Source organism: Synchiropus splendidus, chromosome 2 (assembly GCF_027744825.2).
Source record: "Synchiropus splendidus isolate RoL2022-P1 chromosome 2, RoL_Sspl_1.0, whole genome shotgun sequence".
NCBI classification, from domain to species: domain Eukaryota; kingdom Metazoa; phylum Chordata; class Actinopteri; order Syngnathiformes; family Callionymidae; genus Synchiropus; species Synchiropus splendidus.
In genome coordinates this window covers 8371568-8390504 of record NC_071335.1, presented here as the reverse complement: position 1 = coordinate 8390504, position 18937 = coordinate 8371568, and the positions used below count along the sequence as shown (strand labels likewise).

Genomic DNA, 18937 nt, shown 5'->3' with positions numbered 1-18937 from the left:
GACTGACTAGAGAAAGAGGTGGAGGAGATGTTGTGGATCTACATCTGTTGCCGATGATTTCTTTTGCCAGAATGTAGTTAAGGCCGGAAGAAGTGTGCCGCAAGTGTTGATTCCTGATATAATGGACCGCTCCATCTCACAGAACCATTCCTGAGTCAGAGTCTCAGTATCTACTAGCACTATTACTGAGAGTTTCCTGTATAAAAGAACTGTTTAAAAACGCAGACTTGAACCGAAGTACTCCAAACACCCCTTGTCTTGTAGGCTGTCACACGTGGCGGAGCTAGAGGGCTTGGCAAGCCATCGTGGAATGATTATAGTTTGGTTTGTGAATGTGTGTGCGTGTGGGACCAATTCTTGGAAACAAACCTCCTTGTGGGGACCTTCAGCTATATGTGGGGAACTTTTGCTGGTCCCCATGAGGTTAAACCTCAATTTGAGGGTTAAAAAATAACTGGGTTATTTTACCTCTCATGTCCTCATATGAATAGAAATACAAGTGTGTGTATGTGTTTGCATGAGTGTGTGTGTATATATGTATTAATATTCTTGTGTGGACCAATCTTTGACAAGACTGATCTTGTGAGAATGTTTTGGCAGGCCATCGTAAACTTAAAAAATAATCACGTTTGGTTTACAGTCCTGGTTAAGGTTAGCCATTTGTTTTGGATGGTCAGGTTTAGTGTGAGAGGCTAGGGAAAGCATTGAGACAATGACTGTTAAACTAAAATAGAGACGAAGATTGGCCTGAATTGTAAAAAGACATTTCGTGGGCAGTGATCTCAGAATCCATGTTGTATTCGAGATACAGTTTAGAAACCGAATGACTTTTAAATCTCAAACGTTTCTATTTAAGGAAAGAAAGGCAATAATAAGTAATTATTGCCTTATAATAGCAGTAAAATAAACACTTTATTAACATTCGACTGAACGAAATTTAATTGCAGTCGGAGTTGCAGATTATTTTGAAAAGCCTGACAGGAAAAAGAACAGTGAACCGTTGTTAACTTGACGGTAGATTGGCTTGAGCGTGGATGTCCGTCTGGTACAGTTAAAATTTCAATCCTTCCTTCCGTCAAGCCGCTCTTCTCCTATTTCATGGGGCTGGCAATAACCGTTGGACACCATTGGACCCACCCAGAACAGACATAAAGGCTGTTGTGTCTGTAAATGTAACGGCAGACGCCGCATCCATCGTTGACTCCGTTATTGTCGCCACCATTTTGGCCGTCAGTGATGGAGCATATCCGGACGCCCAAGGTAACATTTTGCCTTGACACATTTGTTGTGAGCGTGCTAGTTCTACGTATTAAATTCATTGTCTTGATTGTACAATCTGTTCGATCATCCTTTACGATCGTCAGTGCTGTACACACCCGTGTGTTGTGTTTGATGGCAGCATCCTTCATCTGCCCTCCATCCATCTACGTGTGATCACTTCCATCCTGTCGCTTGCTTGCCGTCGTGTCAGCAGCCGTTTCTCCCAAGTCAAACCAGCCTGTCCGATAATGGATATAGTAGTAAATCGTAGTCGTCAAGTCCCACCATTGAAAGCCTTGTCAGTGCTCCTCGCCTGTCTGAGAGTGAACGTTAGCCTGTGTCATCCTGTCTCAGGTGGAAAATGTGCACCTACTGGAGCGTTCCGCTTGTCAGAGGAAGGCCAGTGTGGGGACCCTCTACCTTTCTGCCACTCACACCATCTTTGTTGAGAACAACCCTGAGACTCGCAAGGAGACCTGGGTAAGAATGTGCCCGCTTGTATTAATAGTTGATTTTATGAATGCAGACGTTTGTCATGGATCAGTCATGAAATGAAATAATTATGGGCTGTAAACTTAGATAATAATAAATTCGGTTGCCTCACATTGATGCAAGCCATTTGGAAAAGTATCTCCCTAATCAAAAGTACTTTCTGATTGTCAGAAGGATTAGACCATTTGGGGAAGTTTCCAAAAAAAAAGGGGATGTAGGCATTCAGTCATAAGACAGATTATGCAGCAATATGATGTGGTCAGTCAGTACCACACATACACACACTGCTGACTGATTTCACAGTACATTTTATAGTGTCCAAATGTCAGTAGTCCAAGTCTATGTGGTCTTCATCAGTTAGTGTTACCTGTTAACTGTAAATTGTCCATTGCTTTAACAACAGTTAGATTCAGGTGCCACCATCTGAGTTGGGGCTATGTTATCATTGATTCTGACAAGGACCGTATAGACCTGGGTCCCGTTTCAGAAGGGTGTTTTAAGTGAAGAGCTTGAGTTGGTTTCCCTGGACGTGAGCAGAAACTTCAGGTAAACCTCTGTGTCTATTGCTGGGGCCTCGTATGTGGTGAATCAAACCTGTTTGCCAGCAGGAAACTATTACTGTGTGTCTTTCTGGCCAGCAGCAAAGACAGTTTGTTGTTTTTAGGTGCTGCACAGCATGGTAAGCAGTGTGGAGAGACCACCAGCCAGTCCTGCAGGGAGCCAGCTGATCATGTGCTGTAAAGACTTTCGTATATTCCATCTTTACATACAGTCGGAGCGAGACTGTTTGGATGTCCACACTTCATTAGCCCGGTTGTCTCGACCAGGTGCGTCTGCATTTTTCATACTTGTGTTTCCTACATGTAATGCAGGGTGTCAGTTCAATGAAAAAAATGAGGCAATACTGCATATCTGTGGGCATGTGCTTCATTTTTATTCAGTATTTCACCCCTTAACTGCAGCCTAATGTCTGTTGTTAACGTCAGTTGAAACCATTTGAATTCCCCGGTGTTAAGAATGACGATATCAACAAAGACCCATTTTTTCTGTTTTATATGTAGACCACGTATTGATACAAATTTCATTACAGAGAAGTACAGCGAGCTCTACTGCTTGTCCTTCAATCCTAATGTCAATAAGGAAAAAAGAGAGGCATCATGGAAGTTTATTGACCTCACAGAAGATTTCAAGAGGTTAGGCGTTCCCAACAATTTATGGGTGGCGACCACTGCCAACACTGAATACAGGGTGAGTTGAGATTTTTGTGATAGTCACCGTGTGTCAGACAATATCACTTACGTGTTGTGTTGTTTAAGTCACTTTCGCACTGCAGGAGCCTTTTCAGTTGCAGGAACCATTTTGCGGATGAAATGCTTCCAGCTTTGCGCAGCAGGAACCAAATTGAATGGTTCTTAGAACTCTTTTATTCCCCCTTCCAGAGCGCGGTCTTTTCTAAGGGGCTTTTCACACGGCAGGCTCTGTCTCGAGACAAAGTGCGTTTGGCTCAAAAGTCCAACATGTGGAGACAGGCAAACCAGGTTTTGGCCACAGACTTAATCCCGTCTGAAGAGCTGCACCTTGCCCCAGGAAGCTCTCCTCATGGGGTGAGCTTCTCGCCTTGGGCTCCTCGATGGCAGAAACTACATGTACAGCTCGACTTCATGCGAAAATGATAAATGTGGACTACTAAATTTCCTACGGAGCCATCCACAGACCTCTGTGACGTGTGAAAGTCGACACACGTACAGAGGCTGCAAGTCTGGTGGACTTTCATTCACATTTAAATGAAACTCAATAAATGCATTGGCAATGACAGATTCTGTTGGAGTCTTCAGTCACAGTGGTAAGACTAACTGTATATCATCAGATCCATGGTGAACACGCTTAAATTAGTTCAGTGTTTCATGTTGTCATTTATCTTCACCTAGGTGCATAATTGATATTTGCCATGCCATGTGTTGTTGGGAAATGAACCATTAAAAAAAAATGTTATCTATAATGAGCCTATCAGTCCAGACTACAGGCTAAAGTGTACACTGGACTGTGAGGTTCAGAATCAGAATCAGAATCAAATTTATTGCCATGGTCAGTGGGGAGCCCACTAACTAGGAAAGTGCTTCGGAATAAAGTGCTGACAAAAAATAAATAAAATAAAATAAACAACAAGGCTGTTCACGAATTCAACAGTCTGACGGCTGAGGGGAAGAAGCTTAAACTTAAACTTATACTAGAATCTTTTGTAAAGGGTTTTAGTTTGTGGGAGAGTGTCACACTTTTCGCCACAAAAGTGAGTCCCTTGGAAGAATGAAGGAATTATGTGATTCAGAGCCACAAATTGTAGTTTTCATTCCACTGGCAACATTTGTTTCTCCCTAGGAAACCATGTCACAGTGTGCGCAGACTTCTTCTTGTCATACTTCTTGTCATACTAATGAGGCATGTTCTCTCTTAGGTATGTGACACCTATCCATCAGAGTTGTTCGTTCCAAAATCAGCGACACCAGCCGTCATCGTTGGTAGTTCCAGGTTCAGAAGTCGTGGACGTTTTCCTGTTCTGTGCTACTTTCACCAGGACACTCTGGTCAGTGCCAAGTTTGTGTGTAACCTCATCTTGGGGAAGTAAGGGGTTAGCTAAAGGATCACAAATAATGTTTTCACCCAAGTGCGTAACGCCTGCAAAGTCTCGAGCATCTCCACAACTCTTCCTCCACAGCCTGTGATGGCAACAAAATCAAGAAAAAAATTCATTGGTTTGATGTGTCATCTCCAAAATGCCCTTGGAGTTCGTTGAAAGCCCCGTAGCTTCAAAGAACGGTCCAACAGCGACATCCAGTGGTGTTGCCATTTTTTTGCGCGCTTTGTTTTTTCAATTAGTTCACAACAGGTTTGTTTTACTCCATTCACATTCTCCATCAAGTTTGTTGTAGTTGAATAATCATTTATAAGGAATATTAATGGAATATAAGTAAGACAAATAATCGTCCTGTGTTTATGACATCAATAAGTTTGAACAGTTTGAGCTTAGATGAAACATTAATCTATTAATCCTGTTGCCTCTTTTTCATTTTTTGTGAATTAGCTCAGCAAAACAAATCACGCTAATAACAATAATGACCCGGCTCTGACCTCCGTCGTGGCGATACAAGTGTTGGAAAGATTCTCATTTTCATTTGTAGTTAATTTTCCAGTCCTACTGTCAGCGTCAGTGCATGACATTCGTGCGTTGCACCTGTATAACGTGGCACCCGTACCCCTGGTGCGATTTTATTTATTTATTTATTTTTAAGTGGCTCATGCCAGCCCCCCAAAAATGCTGCCTGGTTCACCCGTACCTAAATACACCACTCATTGTAGCTACTGACACTTGGCGATTTTGGCATGCTATTTGCAGGAACAAATTACAGAAAATATATTTGTCTGAAGATGTCTCCATGGCAAAATGCATCATGATTAATTCATTTATTTTAAATATTTTATCACATGTCTGCATGATTTTATTGTAGTTTGGGGAATTTCCGAGTGTGATTCTGTCTCCCTTCACATTTTAGAGCGCATTTATTTGGTTCTGCATTTAGTTTTTAGGTAACTTATAAACAACAAAGCAAACTTTGACATTATACAAGTGTCAATAAAGTTTTGAAGGGAGACTTCACGTTAGCCATTAGTTCTGTGGCGCAGACAGTCTTTGGCGTCGCAGGTCCGCCAATGAACAATCCATCTGTCGTGAAGGTGTGGGCATGTTAGAGACGCATCAGGTTTAAAAACAATTTGGTAGTTGCGCATTTGACTGGTCTCTTTGCTCTAAGTGTGTGGGAAGAGGAGAAACAGCATACATCTACAGTTTATTGAAGGAATCTTACCAATTCCATGTAATGTCATCACATTGGTAGATTGTCAACAGGTTTTAATTGTTTATTTTTTAATGTCACCATATCGTCCACCTCCATCTCCGGACAAAATGGATGAAACTGGACCGCGGCACATCGGTTGAAAAACACTGCTCTAGAGATTCCTTACACTGAGAGCTAGACAGACAGTTGGGGACATCTGTTCTTCTGTTCAATATGAAACCTGTCTCTCACAGAAAGTGAAAATAATATATTTTAGTATAGATGTTACCTATTGTTGCTTTAAGTAATGCATTCTTAAATCAATATAAACATTTGAAGTTTGAGTTGTGTATTTGTGGACCCAGGAACAGATACATCAAGTCAATTGCGTTTGTGATCCTCTGCTGCAATAATAACCCCATAGTGAAGAGTCTTAATGGAGAAATGCTGTTTCCATTGGCCTCCAGGCTGCGGTGTGCAGATCCAGTCAGCCACTGTCAGGCTTCAGTGGGCGCTCGCTGGAAGATGAGATGATGCTTCAGTCCTTGATGAAGTCCAACCCTGGAAGTGACTACATTTACGTTGTGGACACAAGACCCAAGGTAACCTCCATTACCATAGAGGAGCACTGCTACATTCAGTAATGTTCAGTAAATTAGGGAATTTGTTTGTGTGTGCAGCTAAATGCCATGGCCAACCGTGCGGCTGGAAAAGGCTATGAAAATGAAGACCACTATAACAACATAAAGCTGCAATTCATAGGCATCGAGAACATTCATGTGATGAGGAACAGCCAGCAAAAGCTCACTGATGGTAATAGAGCATGTGGGTTTGTAGCAAACTTTGACTAATCCAGTTCTCAACAGTGACAGTGGATTTCTCTTGCTAGTTGGTGAACTGCGCTCACCGTCTGTGACAGATTTTTTGTGGGGACTAGAGAATTCCGGCTGGCTCAAACACATCAAAGCCATTCTTGATGCAGGAGTCTTCATTGCGCGGGTATGTTTTCGCTCCTCCCAGACTCACCAATGGCCCTTTGTTTTGGTTACGTTTACATGCACGTACTCCATGCTTTGAGAGTCAAGTTTGGTCTTTTAGAATTGCCATGAAAATAAGGCAGACAAAAACATGGCTGGCCAGTTTGTATGATGTTACGCTCTCTCCCTCTTTTTTTCTCTTTTCTCAAGAGATGTGAACATATATTAACTTACAACACGACATTACAAAGGTCTTGTCAAGTTATGAAACTATACAATATGGACTACAGTATAAACGAGATTAAGAAATACAAAAAGAAAACAAAATGAAAGAAAGCGGAACAAAACGCTATAGGATGTAGTAGGTTAAGTGAAAATCTTAAATAGAGAGGTATTATATGCCTTCTGTTAGCTGCAATGTTTTATTGAATTGAAGTATTGCCGACTTTCAATGAAAATTCCAATTCAGGAGGTTTTTTCAATTACTTTAAAATTGATGGATGTGGAATGTGCCTACAATGTTTAAAAGGAAAGGTTCATACTCAAATTAGCTGGAATTAAGTTTCCAAAAAAATAAATTCATTAGTCATTAATTAAATCGCGAAAAAACCTTTGCAGGAGGGCACAGCCAGAATGATGATTTACAAAAATTGCAGGTGGTACTGATAGCTTTCTGAAAACAGAAAGATGAAGCCTCAGCCAGACCTTCTTCCAATGCTCCAAATAAGAAATGAAGATTGGAGTCTCTCTGACATAAACTACAAACTGATTGATTACTGATTTGTCTGCTTTACTGTTTAATACAGTAATAATAAAGATAACTATTTGAAAAAAAAAGAAAATACTTATTTTAAACCAGTGCTCTAGGAAGGCACTTTTTTGTTTCATTCAAATATCCTTGTTATTCCCAATAAAATGGCTATGAGAAGAGAAGTTGTGCTTGAAGATGAGAGGCCATGACAACAAGTTCAAACCATGAAGACATGTAAACCACCTGAACTTGAAACTAACTGATAACTGATAATGAAAATAACTGACAACAGATAATGATATTCCAGATTGACTTTAGGTTATCAAGACATTGCTCCAGCCAATTAATTTCAAATGTATGATTTCAAGTAGCAAAGCAAGGCCACTATTCCCTACTCCCTGCTCAGCGAGGGCAGGTTGTCAACACGTGACGTCATGGACCTGCAGCTTTATGGCGGCTGTCCCAAAATAGATTTTAAGTCATCTCAAAATGCTTCTGTAGATGATCAAATAATCAAAGACGAAAATGAAAGACATTGGGGCAACAGTGGTTCACGTGCTTCTGTGGGCCATTCTGTAACCAGGGATTTAGCGGGGAGTTATTCCTGTTCCATCCCAGCTACTGTCGTGGTGTCCTTAACTTAACCCACTCCTGTGAATGTGGATTAATTGTGATCGTCAGAGGAGCTGTTTGCACATTGGCAGCCATGCTTCTGTCAGTCTACTTCAGGGCATATTTCAGTGTCTCTGTGATGCTGTGACTTGTCTTGGACCATACAACAAAGCTTTTCTGGTTCTGATTCTGAAAGACCCTCTGAACTAATCTGACATGACAGTGAAGCATCTGTGTCTGTCCAGGCAGTGGCCGATGAGGGTGTGAGTGTTCTGGTACACTGTTCAGATGGCTGGGATCGGACAGCCCAGGCCTGCTCCTTAGCCAGTATACTCATGGACCCGTACTACAGAACTATCAAGGGATTCATGGTAATACATCAACCCACGCCCACAAAAACACCATGATTGTTAATATTTACAGTAACTCCTGATGCTTTTCTTATCAGGTGCTGATCGAAAAGGACTGGGTTTCCTTTGGACATAAGTTCTCTCACAGGTCTGGACATGGGGTTGTGGAATCCTGGGTTCTGCATATATACACTCAAATACAAATGCTTCAGGAACCACTAGGAGCTCCTTGTAATGCGCAATGAGAATTTTGTGCACAATGAATTGGATCAATGCACGGCACACTCACTGCATTGGACTTGCACACATGAATATGTTGAGACCATGATGACGCGGCCTCTTCTCCAGCTGTATGTTGTTTCACAACACAGGCGTATGATAGTATTGGACAGTTTGTTGGACTTTGGTTCACAATCATAGTTTTACATTTCTTTGAGTACAGGAAACTTTTGATATTGACAGTGGTCGAGTCTGAGTCGCTGGATTGGTGTTTGTTATTAGATCGAGTAGCTTAAAGCTTTTATGACGCGGTTGTCTGCCTTGGTTCACATCAACATATGTCTCCCGCTGCACTGGTGCCTCGGTGAAACACTGTGTTGAAAATAGTTGGATATTCGACGTATATAGGCGGCAGTGTCCTCTTCCGTGTCCCGGGTTAGGCTTCACTGATAGTTTGTATAATGATTTAAAGAATAGAATATGAGTAATTGATAATTTATTCACATTATTTCTAATATTTCTTCATTGGCATCTAGGAAATGTGTCCAGACAGGGCTATAGTTAAAGCAGACTCTTAAGAGACGTGAGATACATTGAAGACAGCAGACAGATGGCTCAATTTAACCCCTAAATCAAACTGGCAGAGCTATCTGTCTGCCACAACCTGGTTCTACGAGAGATGTAAAACTTTGAATTTCTCATTTCTGCACTTCAGCTATTATATTTAAACATGTATAAATGATGATGTTGGAGACAAACTCCACTAATAGATTTCGTCATAAAACAGTTTCAAGAGAGGCTGCAAAACAACTCAGTAGTTCTCTCCCAAGGTAAAATAATTGTTCATTGCTCCTAACCTCTCTTTCATGAGATTTCAGACAAAGGTAAATCATGCAATAACGTGCATAATACGATGCTTCTGGATTTGGTGAACTGAACCTGGATGTTAATGCAGGCTTAATCTGTGTTGCTTACAATAATAGATTCATGATTCATTGTTTTTGTCTGTTAATCTAAGTGAAACAGTTCGAGTCCCCTCACTACCTTAATGCCTGTTTTATGAATTGTAGTTGATATCAAATTCTTCTTAACAAATATATGTACTTATTCTTTTTATGGTGTTAAATAAAAATATATTTTTTGACTTCATGTTGTCTCTTTGTGTAGGTATGGCCACCTCAACACTGATCCCAAAGAGGTGTCCCCTGTCATTGACCAGTTCTTGGAGTGTGTGTGGCAGCTGTCCGAACAGTTCCCATGTGCCTTTGAATTTAACGAGTGCTTCCTGGTGGCCATACACACACATGTTTACTCCTGCCAGTTTGGAAACTTCTTGGGCAACAGCCAGAAAGAGAAGAGGGATATGAGGTAAATCTCTACACACAAATCTCAACACAAATGAATGTATTTATCAAAATGATTGAGATCAGCGTCACAACACGAGCACAACTAACAGTCCAGGATTTCAGGCACTCTGCCCACTTGAACAAGACATACATGACCTCACACTCTGGATTTGCGTGATCCTTTGTGTTGTGTTCAAATAATGGAACAAGTTTCAGTTTCAGAGCAAAGTTTTCTCCTAGACACAATAATCAAGTTTGATTGTTTGAGTCATTGGAATTGTATTCTAAAATGTGTGTGCACAGACATCAATAGAATTTGAATGTCGTTCTATCTCTTGACGCTCACTGTGGTGCCTGTTACTACACTACTTAGGAATACGCTACTTTATCCTTTTTTGTTTTCACAAACAACACATTTTTTCATAAAGAAAAGTCAACAGGTTGTAACTGAGTATTACGTCTTTGTCAGACTACATGAGCGTAGTCACTCTGTGTGGCCTCAGCTGTGGTCGGAAAGGGCAGAATTCTTCAACCCCCTGTACAAGGCTGAGCTCAGCCAGTGTCAGGGCGTCCTCAGACCTAATACGAGCCCCTTCTGCTTCAAGTAAGTTACTGCAGCACCCATTGTGTGTGATTTATGCCATTTATTTTCATACTCCTTCATCTTTTCACCTGTCTTGCCTCAGGATTTGGAAAGGTCTCTACAAACACATGGACAAGTCTTCCCCTCCTTCTCAATCCCCTGCTGACCTTATGTCTGTTGTCCGGGAGGAGCCCCAGCAGCTGGAAGAGAAGCAGGTCATACATCAGGAGCTATCACCAGGTGGACCCTTCTACCATCACATTGGTTACACACAAGGAACCACTCTCATCCATCCAGCCATCCATCACCCATCCATCCATCCATGCACCCATCCATCCATCCAGTGGTAGCTTGAGCAATCCAAACTAGTTAAGCAGGAGAACAATGCAATCCAATGAAGGAGTAGTATATTTGTGTGCTATATTTGCCATTAGTCGTTGTGGGGCAATGATTGTGATGTATTGCAATGGAGGAGTAGGACCTTCTCTGGACATCTGATGCAAACATCGTCTTGACAGCCACAGTTCAAATGTTTACATTTCTACCAATACATTTTATGTGACATTGCTGGTTGGTAGCTGCACGCACTGGCTAGCGAAAATAATCTTTTATGTGAGGTCATGCTGACAATATCCAGATGTAATGCAAATTGTAATTCTGAATATTTTTATCATTACACGTGATGCAAACCTGTCTCATTTACTTTCGCAATGGCCCATTTCTCCCCAGCACTGCCTGCTAGCAGCTTACTCACTTCCTCCATTTGAGAACTGTCTGTCCACACAGAAGTGATTGTAATTCTTCTGATAACTCTATAACACTGTCCCAGTTCCATAAAGTAATTTACGGTGGCCTTGAAGTGCAGCACTTCTCTGTAGACAGCAAACACAACGAATGTTCCTAAGATTGGAAATGGTCTGTGGTTACAAATGTTGTCGCCGATTGGTAAGGTGTAATAGTTTATTTTTCCTTTTGGCACAATGGCCAATGCAACGGACCGAGAAGCTTCAGCAATTGCTTTGATATTTGGACATTGGTACCAGGTAATACTCAATATGCTGTACTTTGCACACTTTGAAGACAACATTAGAGATGCTTTTCTGAGATGAATTTGCCAACTCAGGCTCCTTGACCCTCAGCCTTCTCATACAGCTCAAACTGCCTGGAAAGGTCCTCTATACAGTTGCCTCAAGACGTTGTTTGTCAGGGCATTACTGTTCCTTTTTCAAAATGCTACACACTGTCTTCTTCCTTGTTCGTCTTCACTCTATTACCTGCCTTTATGGGTTAATATGCAAGTGACCAATCAGCAAAAGATTTAACTATCTATGATGACCTTTGTCACCAGAACATAAGTCTGTTTTCCGGAAACTTTGGTTGTCTCAGTGAAGTGTTTTAGTGTGTTGCAGTTCAAGGCCATGTGGCAATTTCATTGAAATCTGAACATAATGTGAGGCTTAAAATTATTGTTCATGTGTCTCTCACTTTTCTCCCAGTATCAGAGGATCGCAGCAGTGACAGGATGGATAATCACTTGAGAGAAGAAACATGTTCCACAGAGGGGGAATAACCACCTGCCACAGACACTGGGGGCTGAACCCACACCAAACCACTGGCATGGGGCACAGCAGCCTCTCGTTCGTCCTCTCCAGATCGCTGGTGAGCTGTCCCATCTGCTGGAAATCAGTTCAGCCTTTCGTCTCAGTTTACCATGGGCTTACAGGAAACCTGTTCTTTGGACCACCCTACATATAAGAACACATTGGCTGAGGAGTTATTATTAACTGCACTTTTGCATTGTACAAACAATATCCATCCAATATCCATGTATTTCAAGAAAAGAAAAGAATACTATCCTCCACAGATGCTGTCTCATCATCTTGGGACATTCATTTCTAGAGAGCACATTTGGTTGTGAAAACCTTAGCACAGAGACAAGACTGGAGTCAGTGTGTTCAGGGACACTAAGAGTCAATGTGTTCTGAAGTGTGACATTATAACATGCTGGCCACAACACTGATAGATAAGTCAACAACAGATTAATTTGGATCTTTGGGATATACAAGCTCAGAGAGCAATATGGAAATGGAATAAGATGCTGTTGGGGGGGGAAAGACATCATGTATGTGAGGACTGATCCAATCGTGCTAGTGGGCCTTGTGTCGCATGTGAAAATGATATTACAATTATAATTCCGAGACACTGCAGTAAAGTTTCTGGACTGTGCACCTTAAGGGTAGTCAGTGATAGCTTGCCTCAGTGTGACAGGTCACTGTCAGGTCGACACCAAATGGAACCATTTGATTGACTCTGAAGTCACTTATTGCATTTACCTCTCACAAGTTGCTCACAGGTTTGGGTCAACTTTTAATTCACATTTTGTTGTCTAGTTCAAGACCTACCAAGCTGGGTGTTCGGGTCATCGAGGTGTGAAGAAGAACAGAAGTTCAGTTCAATCCCACCATCTCATGATAAATCTCAGAACACATTTGCTGAATAACAACATTTAAATAGGTTCCGTGGCATCAAGACAGTCAGTATTAACATATCTCTTCTCTCTAACCCTTCCTGGTTAGTGGACAGGTGTGGATGAGCCACGGGATATTTATGTGATGGTGTTGCATCCTTGGGTTGGTTCTGATGAGGTGGAACTCGTATGCTGCAGATTACCTAGATTCAAAGTTATAACACTAAATACGTGTTGAAGGATGAAAAGGGTAAAGTCTACCTTATTGTTGATTAAATGTGAAAGCATTTAAGAAAAATGTCACTGTGTCACACAATCAAACCAGAAGATTTCAAACCATTGTTTGCCCCTCTGTGTTTTACTACACATTTTTTCCTGCCAGGAATCTTTTTATTTATTTCTTTATTTATTTTTATTTGATATTTGTGTGATCAGTCATAGATATGTACATTTTGTAGCATGTGGAGTGCATTTATTCATATGTGCAATCAATCTCCTGTCTCAATAAATGAATGTTTTGAGTAATATCTTCAGTATTCCTCCTGAACTCCTGACTTCGAGGACCGACTGAAGAGGTCTCCAAACTTCCTTGAACCGCGATACTCGAAGCTACTGCTTTAATGGATACTTTTGAAAGGCCACGGTTTGGCTTTAATGAGAAATCATTACAAATCATTAAAATATTGATACTCATCTACGTGAAGCCATTGATCAGGTTGATTAATCTTAAATTTATTAATAATAATGAACAATTAATGTTTTTTTCGTGACTCATAGGGAAGGTCATTTTTTAAAATACACAAAAAAACAAGTCATATGTCATATATGTCATATGTATGTAGATATGCACACCAATGTGAAATTATCAGTAAAATAAAAATCACCAAAAAAAAGCTCTTTCAATTTTTTATTTTTAAAACTATCATCACATTTAGAAAGGCTTGCTATATCTGCAGATTCAAATGCTACTCTTGATGATCCATAATATGTAGTTACTATTTTGCTGTTATGGAAAAAAATAATATTGAAAGATGAGCCTTCTCTAGTCTGCACCAGGTAGCTGGATATTACAGATCCACGGTTAAAGGGGAAATGGCGTATCACAATTTCCCATCAGAAATAATCCTACAAAGGAAGATGTAACAAGATGGAACATGCACAGGGAGCCTAAGCCTCCCCTTCTTGTCGGTCCATTGGCCCTAAAATCGAAGAAAATGAATGGGAGATCAGTTATTTTCGGGTTCAATTCGTCTCATGCCCTGGATCACGCATATGCTGTACCTCAATTTAAATTATTAATAATGATGTGACTTTCGACTACGTTTGTCCTGTCATTTCTGATTTATTTTCTTGTGAAAATACGTAATTATTTTGACCAAAAAAAATTTAAACATCGCACATATGACATCACAGCAGAATCTGACTGCTGCAGCGCTAAGGCACCAAGAAATACAGAAGATTAGCTGACATACTATGTCTGTGTAGAGCTTGTGCCGCATGCCGGCTCTCACTCGACTGACTAGAGAGTGAGAGCACGAGCATTGTAATTAGGTATCACACAAGACCTGAAGTAACCTTTGATGTTGGTGGAAAAGCAGAGGTCTCATTGCATTAGAATGCGTCTTTCAAATTCACCGACATCATATGTGAGATCTCTTGCATATTTCGAGCTAGATCAGAAAATAACTTGTGTCTCTCCATTGACTCCTATTCATATTTTTTGTTCGCTTAGGTCCCATGAGGCAGAAGTAGATGGGCGGTACTAAGGTTCCCCATTGACACGTACAGCTGGCATATGAGTGTGACTGTCTGGGACACAAATAGTAGACTTTGGTGATTTGTATTTTCACATTTAAAAAAGCAAGCTCAACCGACACTTCTAAAAGAGTCTAGAAAAAATACTCATCTCCAAGGAGCAGAGCCTTGTTTGGACAATCTGGTAACATGGAACAGGCACTCAAATACATGAAGAAAAAAAAAACTTCCTTGAAATTGATCTATTGATTTATTAAAAGCTACGTTTGCTTTGAGCGTTCATTTCTCTTACGCACATCTGTTGAACCTTGGTTACATTGGAATGAGCTGGAGACATGATGTATACATATAGCTAGACAGTGATAGAAAATCCACTTGATTTATTTCTCAGAAGAACAGTTGCTGGCACTTCTGCAAGGTCTCTTCTGGACAAGACACTTCATGCCCGATGGTTCGAGGGTCGCTGTAGATCTCATAGTCATTTCCCCCCTTAACACAGAAACACAAAACACACTAATAACTCATAAAAACACAAACAGATGAGCACATCTGAGGGACTGGACCTGTCACGAAGAAGCAGCATATCTGCAGGACTCATAAGCATTCGTTGTAATATCAATCTTTTATAGAACTTTCTCTGTATTCTATAACTTAGCACCCTTGTAATGGATATTATAAAGGATATTATTTAATGCTAATGCTAATGCAGCAAACATCAGTAAAAATGGAATATATTAAATCAACATCCAAAATGTCTATCTTTTTTTACTTGAATTTCGATGGCTCTGGTTATTGTCACCAAATGTAATGACCTTAATATTATTATTATTATTATACACATTTTGCATGGATATGCAAGACAGAAAGTATCCAGGTAGTATAATGAAATTCATTTACACAGATTAATGAAAGTCGTATCACCACTTAAGTGTGCACAGTGAAGGGCCGGCAATGGTCAAGATCATGTCAGAGGAGCCTGAATGTGGTGGATGCCAGGAATGATACTTTATACAAGTGAGATAAGGCACACAGGGCTCAATACGCATAGTATTTACAATCCCAGCCAGACTCAGCCATCATCCTACTCACAGGTTTGGTTTTGTCTCCAAAGAAGTGAATGGTGGAGAAGTTGTCCTTCTCGAGAATTCCCAGGCAATATCTTTTATCCCAGCCATCTGGAAAGACATCAAAGCTGATCTGACCTCCTGCAGAGCCACACAGATGAGTAGAGATGAGCATTGACCTACATGACACTCACTGAGCATTAATTCAGCATTCGTGCGGCTCACCAATGGAGAAGGACAAGCCTTTTCCTTTGAACTCCTCCCTCAACACAGACACAAACTTCTCCCGAATCTTCTCCTTCTGTTGAAAGGAAAACAGAGCTTACAGGCTACCACTGACTCAACTGTCCTGTCCTTCACATCCTGAAATGGACCATTGTATTGGTCATTTGCCATCTATAAATGGAGAAATTAAATTGTAGGTACTCAGGTGTTTGCTGATTGACATGAAGGAACCCCTAGAAGTGAAAGCACTTGGGGGAAGCCTGATCATGTCAAGCTTGAAAACAGGTGCATCGCTTGTTTTACACAAACATAAAGTTCACTAGTAATTCTACTTCTGACAGCCATGAAAGCCTGAAGCATGACTGGAAAGTACTCTATTACACACAGTATATGAACACCACAAGTAAACCCATCATGCCTTGGCCTGCTAAATCACCTGGGTAGACCACAACAGTGAAAAGATATCCCTGAAAAAGCCCTTGATAGGCAATACCTGGTCGAGTTCATAGAACTCCTTCCTCTCCTCTGGTGTGCAGCTGCGCCCAATCGGAGACACGTTCAGCATCCCATTGCGAAATTCAATAAAGGTGCCCCTGGAAAAACACCGGTGGTCAGCTGATGGGATATATTCTGTCTGTGTGCAAACAGATCTCTGTACCTCTTCCTTGGAAGTTTAATGGTGGCCATGTAGTTCAGACAAAAGTTGATGAAGTCTTGCAATAATTCCTCTCCCATGTGGGCTTGAATGGACTAAGCAAACACAGTCATGGAAGAACCTTTACAAACGTGACCAAAGTGCAGATGGGAGCCAAACCTCCTACTGCAACATCCACCATTTAATAATAGGCACTGCTCTCACTGTCTACCACTTCCTGGCCACTAGCCTCATTCTACAGATGACAATGCCGCCAGGTAACACTTTCCCTTGGTACTTCAGGGGAATGCTCTTAACAAGATCATCTAGTTTGTTCTAGAACTCCCACTGCTGACGTCCCACTGCTGACCACCACCTGACCATCGTTGGGTACTCTCAGTGCATCTTACCTGAATGGAGTGCAGTTGACCATGCCTGTAGGCCACAAGTCCATTCTCAGCAAAAACATAGTCCACTCTCTGAATTACTGCAGAAAAAAACAGAGCCTGGATAACTAAGTTTCAAACTCAACTGGATTCTCATTTGATATAGTCATACCATCAGTTCCGAGTTGCTCTTTGATCTTGTCCAGGTCAGACCCACCGACCACTCCTACACGAACTTCACTTCTTAGCTTCTGAAGGAACTCTGCCACATCTGCAGTAACTGGCTGAAATCACAATTTGTCAGGGTTCAACTTGATCATTCAAACAAATGTGCTTTTCTTCAGAAAGATAGACTTGATATGGCATATACATAAACACAAAAAATATACAGAAAGCATCTATGCTTTCAGGAGGGACAATTCATTTGAGAAGTTTGACAACGTTAGTTGGGTCAGACTCAGGAGGCTTGGGCTCTACACCGGGAAAATGCGGATCGGCAGGACAACGATCAATACAGATGGGGATACCACGAAAACGGAGAAAAGGAAGTCAAACAGTGACGAGTGATGAGTGTACCGATCAGTCCCGAGTGTGCCGAATGGTACGTCTTGACGTGGACGCTGATGAAATGATGATACATAAAAACAACGCTGTGATCGAACTATTAAAATCGCATATATGGTCTTAAAAAGGACCGTTTCAAAATGACCAAGCGTTATTTATTACCCCAGCAACACAGGCGTGATCAAAGTTATTGAACTGACAGTCACTATCTCTACCTGTCGGGCAGGCGTCAGCGTACCGTCCACATCAAAGAGACAGAGGGTGCTTGAGTCAACAGGACCGTCACTCATGTTGGCGCAAGCACAGGACACTCAAATGTACTCGGATGACTGAATGAAGGCAACGTTCTGCAACCCTTCGTTTAAGCACGAAGACTTCCTCATGACCTCACCGCACACTGCTGTCCGTCCAGTCAGTGGAATCCAAGTGGCTTCCTGTTTACATACGTCAACGCGAAGCCTTCTTCTACGTGCATTTGAACAGAAGTAAGCGCCACCGTGTGTTGGAGACGTGAACTACATACTGTATATGGCAGGGGTGGGATTCGATTAAAAAAAATAATCTAGTTAATTAGAGAATTTGTGGTTAATTACTCTCAATAAAGAATATTTGCCACATTTTCCATTTGTTATAATACTGAATCAAATGATGGACCCATACATACATTTAAACAACAAAATATAGTTTATATGGCATCAGTTTGACAATAGCACAATAAATCACGATGGTGGCTATATTCAAGTTTTTATATCACCTTATTTCAACTAAAGCTCTATTAATGTCTTGATATATGAATTTCAGTTTTATAACAATTTCAAATACATTTATTGTAGTGGAAACCCTGGTCATTGTGTAGCGAAAACATCCCTGAACAAAAGCAAACAGATTGTTTTAGTTTGCTTTTGTTCAGGGATTCCTCCATGTTTGTTGTTATATTATATTATATATTATATTCTTCTCCCTTTCGGCTTCTCCCTTCAGGGGTCGCCACAGTGGATCATCTTCCTCCATCTCACCCTGTCCTCTGCTTCTCTGTCTCTATCTATCTATCTATCTATCTATCTATCTATCTATCTATCTATCTATCTATATATATATATATATATATATATATATATATATATATATATATATATATATATATAAATACAACGTGAGTGAACATTTGAGAATATTGTGCATACTGTGATACAAATGTGAACAAAACCATCTCAGATACATTGGGGCATACATGTAGAACTATAAAAAGACAGCCACAACGGCTCTTCCTGTTTCGACCAGTCTGATCTGGAAAAAAAATCCCCTCTAGCATACTTCGCACAGACAAAGAACTTTTCGCGCCTCGAATTTAAAACCCCGAATTGACCAATAGGCGACAACTAGAGCGCACACAAACTTGTTGACTTCAGGCTGCCCCTTTGA

General features: G+C 40.9%; 2 protein-coding genes across 3 annotated transcripts; one reads left to right on the top strand and one right to left on the bottom strand.

Annotated features, from left to right (window-relative positions):
- The first annotated feature begins 1008 nt into the window (after window positions 1-1008).
- Window positions 1009-13567, top strand: LOC128754330 (myotubularin-related protein 7-like). 2 transcript variants are annotated; one of them, XM_053856866.1, is made up of 14 exons: window positions 1009-1260; window positions 1615-1740; window positions 2417-2579; window positions 2843-3000; window positions 4205-4333; window positions 6050-6184; window positions 6263-6407; window positions 6472-6581; window positions 8168-8293; window positions 8371-8420; window positions 9659-9859; window positions 10307-10441; window positions 10524-10660; window positions 11917-13567. In XM_053856866.1, the coding sequence occupies exons 1-14, from the start codon at window positions 1237-1239 to the stop codon at window positions 11988-11990; spliced, it is 1713 nt and encodes a 570-aa protein (XP_053712841.1). In that variant the 5' UTR covers window positions 1009-1236; the 3' UTR covers window positions 11991-13567. The 2 variants fall into 2 exon arrangements, with proteins under 2 accessions (XP_053712841.1, XP_053712842.1); XM_053856867.1 differs by having other exon boundaries at window positions 6263-6395; window positions 11917-13560.
- A 1306-nt stretch (window positions 13568-14873) lies between these two features.
- Window positions 14874-17951, bottom strand: LOC128754331 (phosphomannomutase 2-like). Its single transcript, XM_053856868.1, has 8 exons — window positions 17731-17951; window positions 17124-17235; window positions 16976-17052; window positions 16590-16681; window positions 16425-16524; window positions 15932-16007; window positions 15732-15847; window positions 14874-15131 (listed from the first exon to the last, which is right to left on the bottom strand). Exons 1-8 carry the CDS (start codon window positions 17803-17805, stop codon window positions 15030-15032), a joined length of 750 nt encoding a protein of 249 aa, XP_053712843.1. The 5' UTR covers window positions 17806-17951; the 3' UTR covers window positions 14874-15029.
- Window positions 17952-18937: the final 986 nt, after the last annotated feature.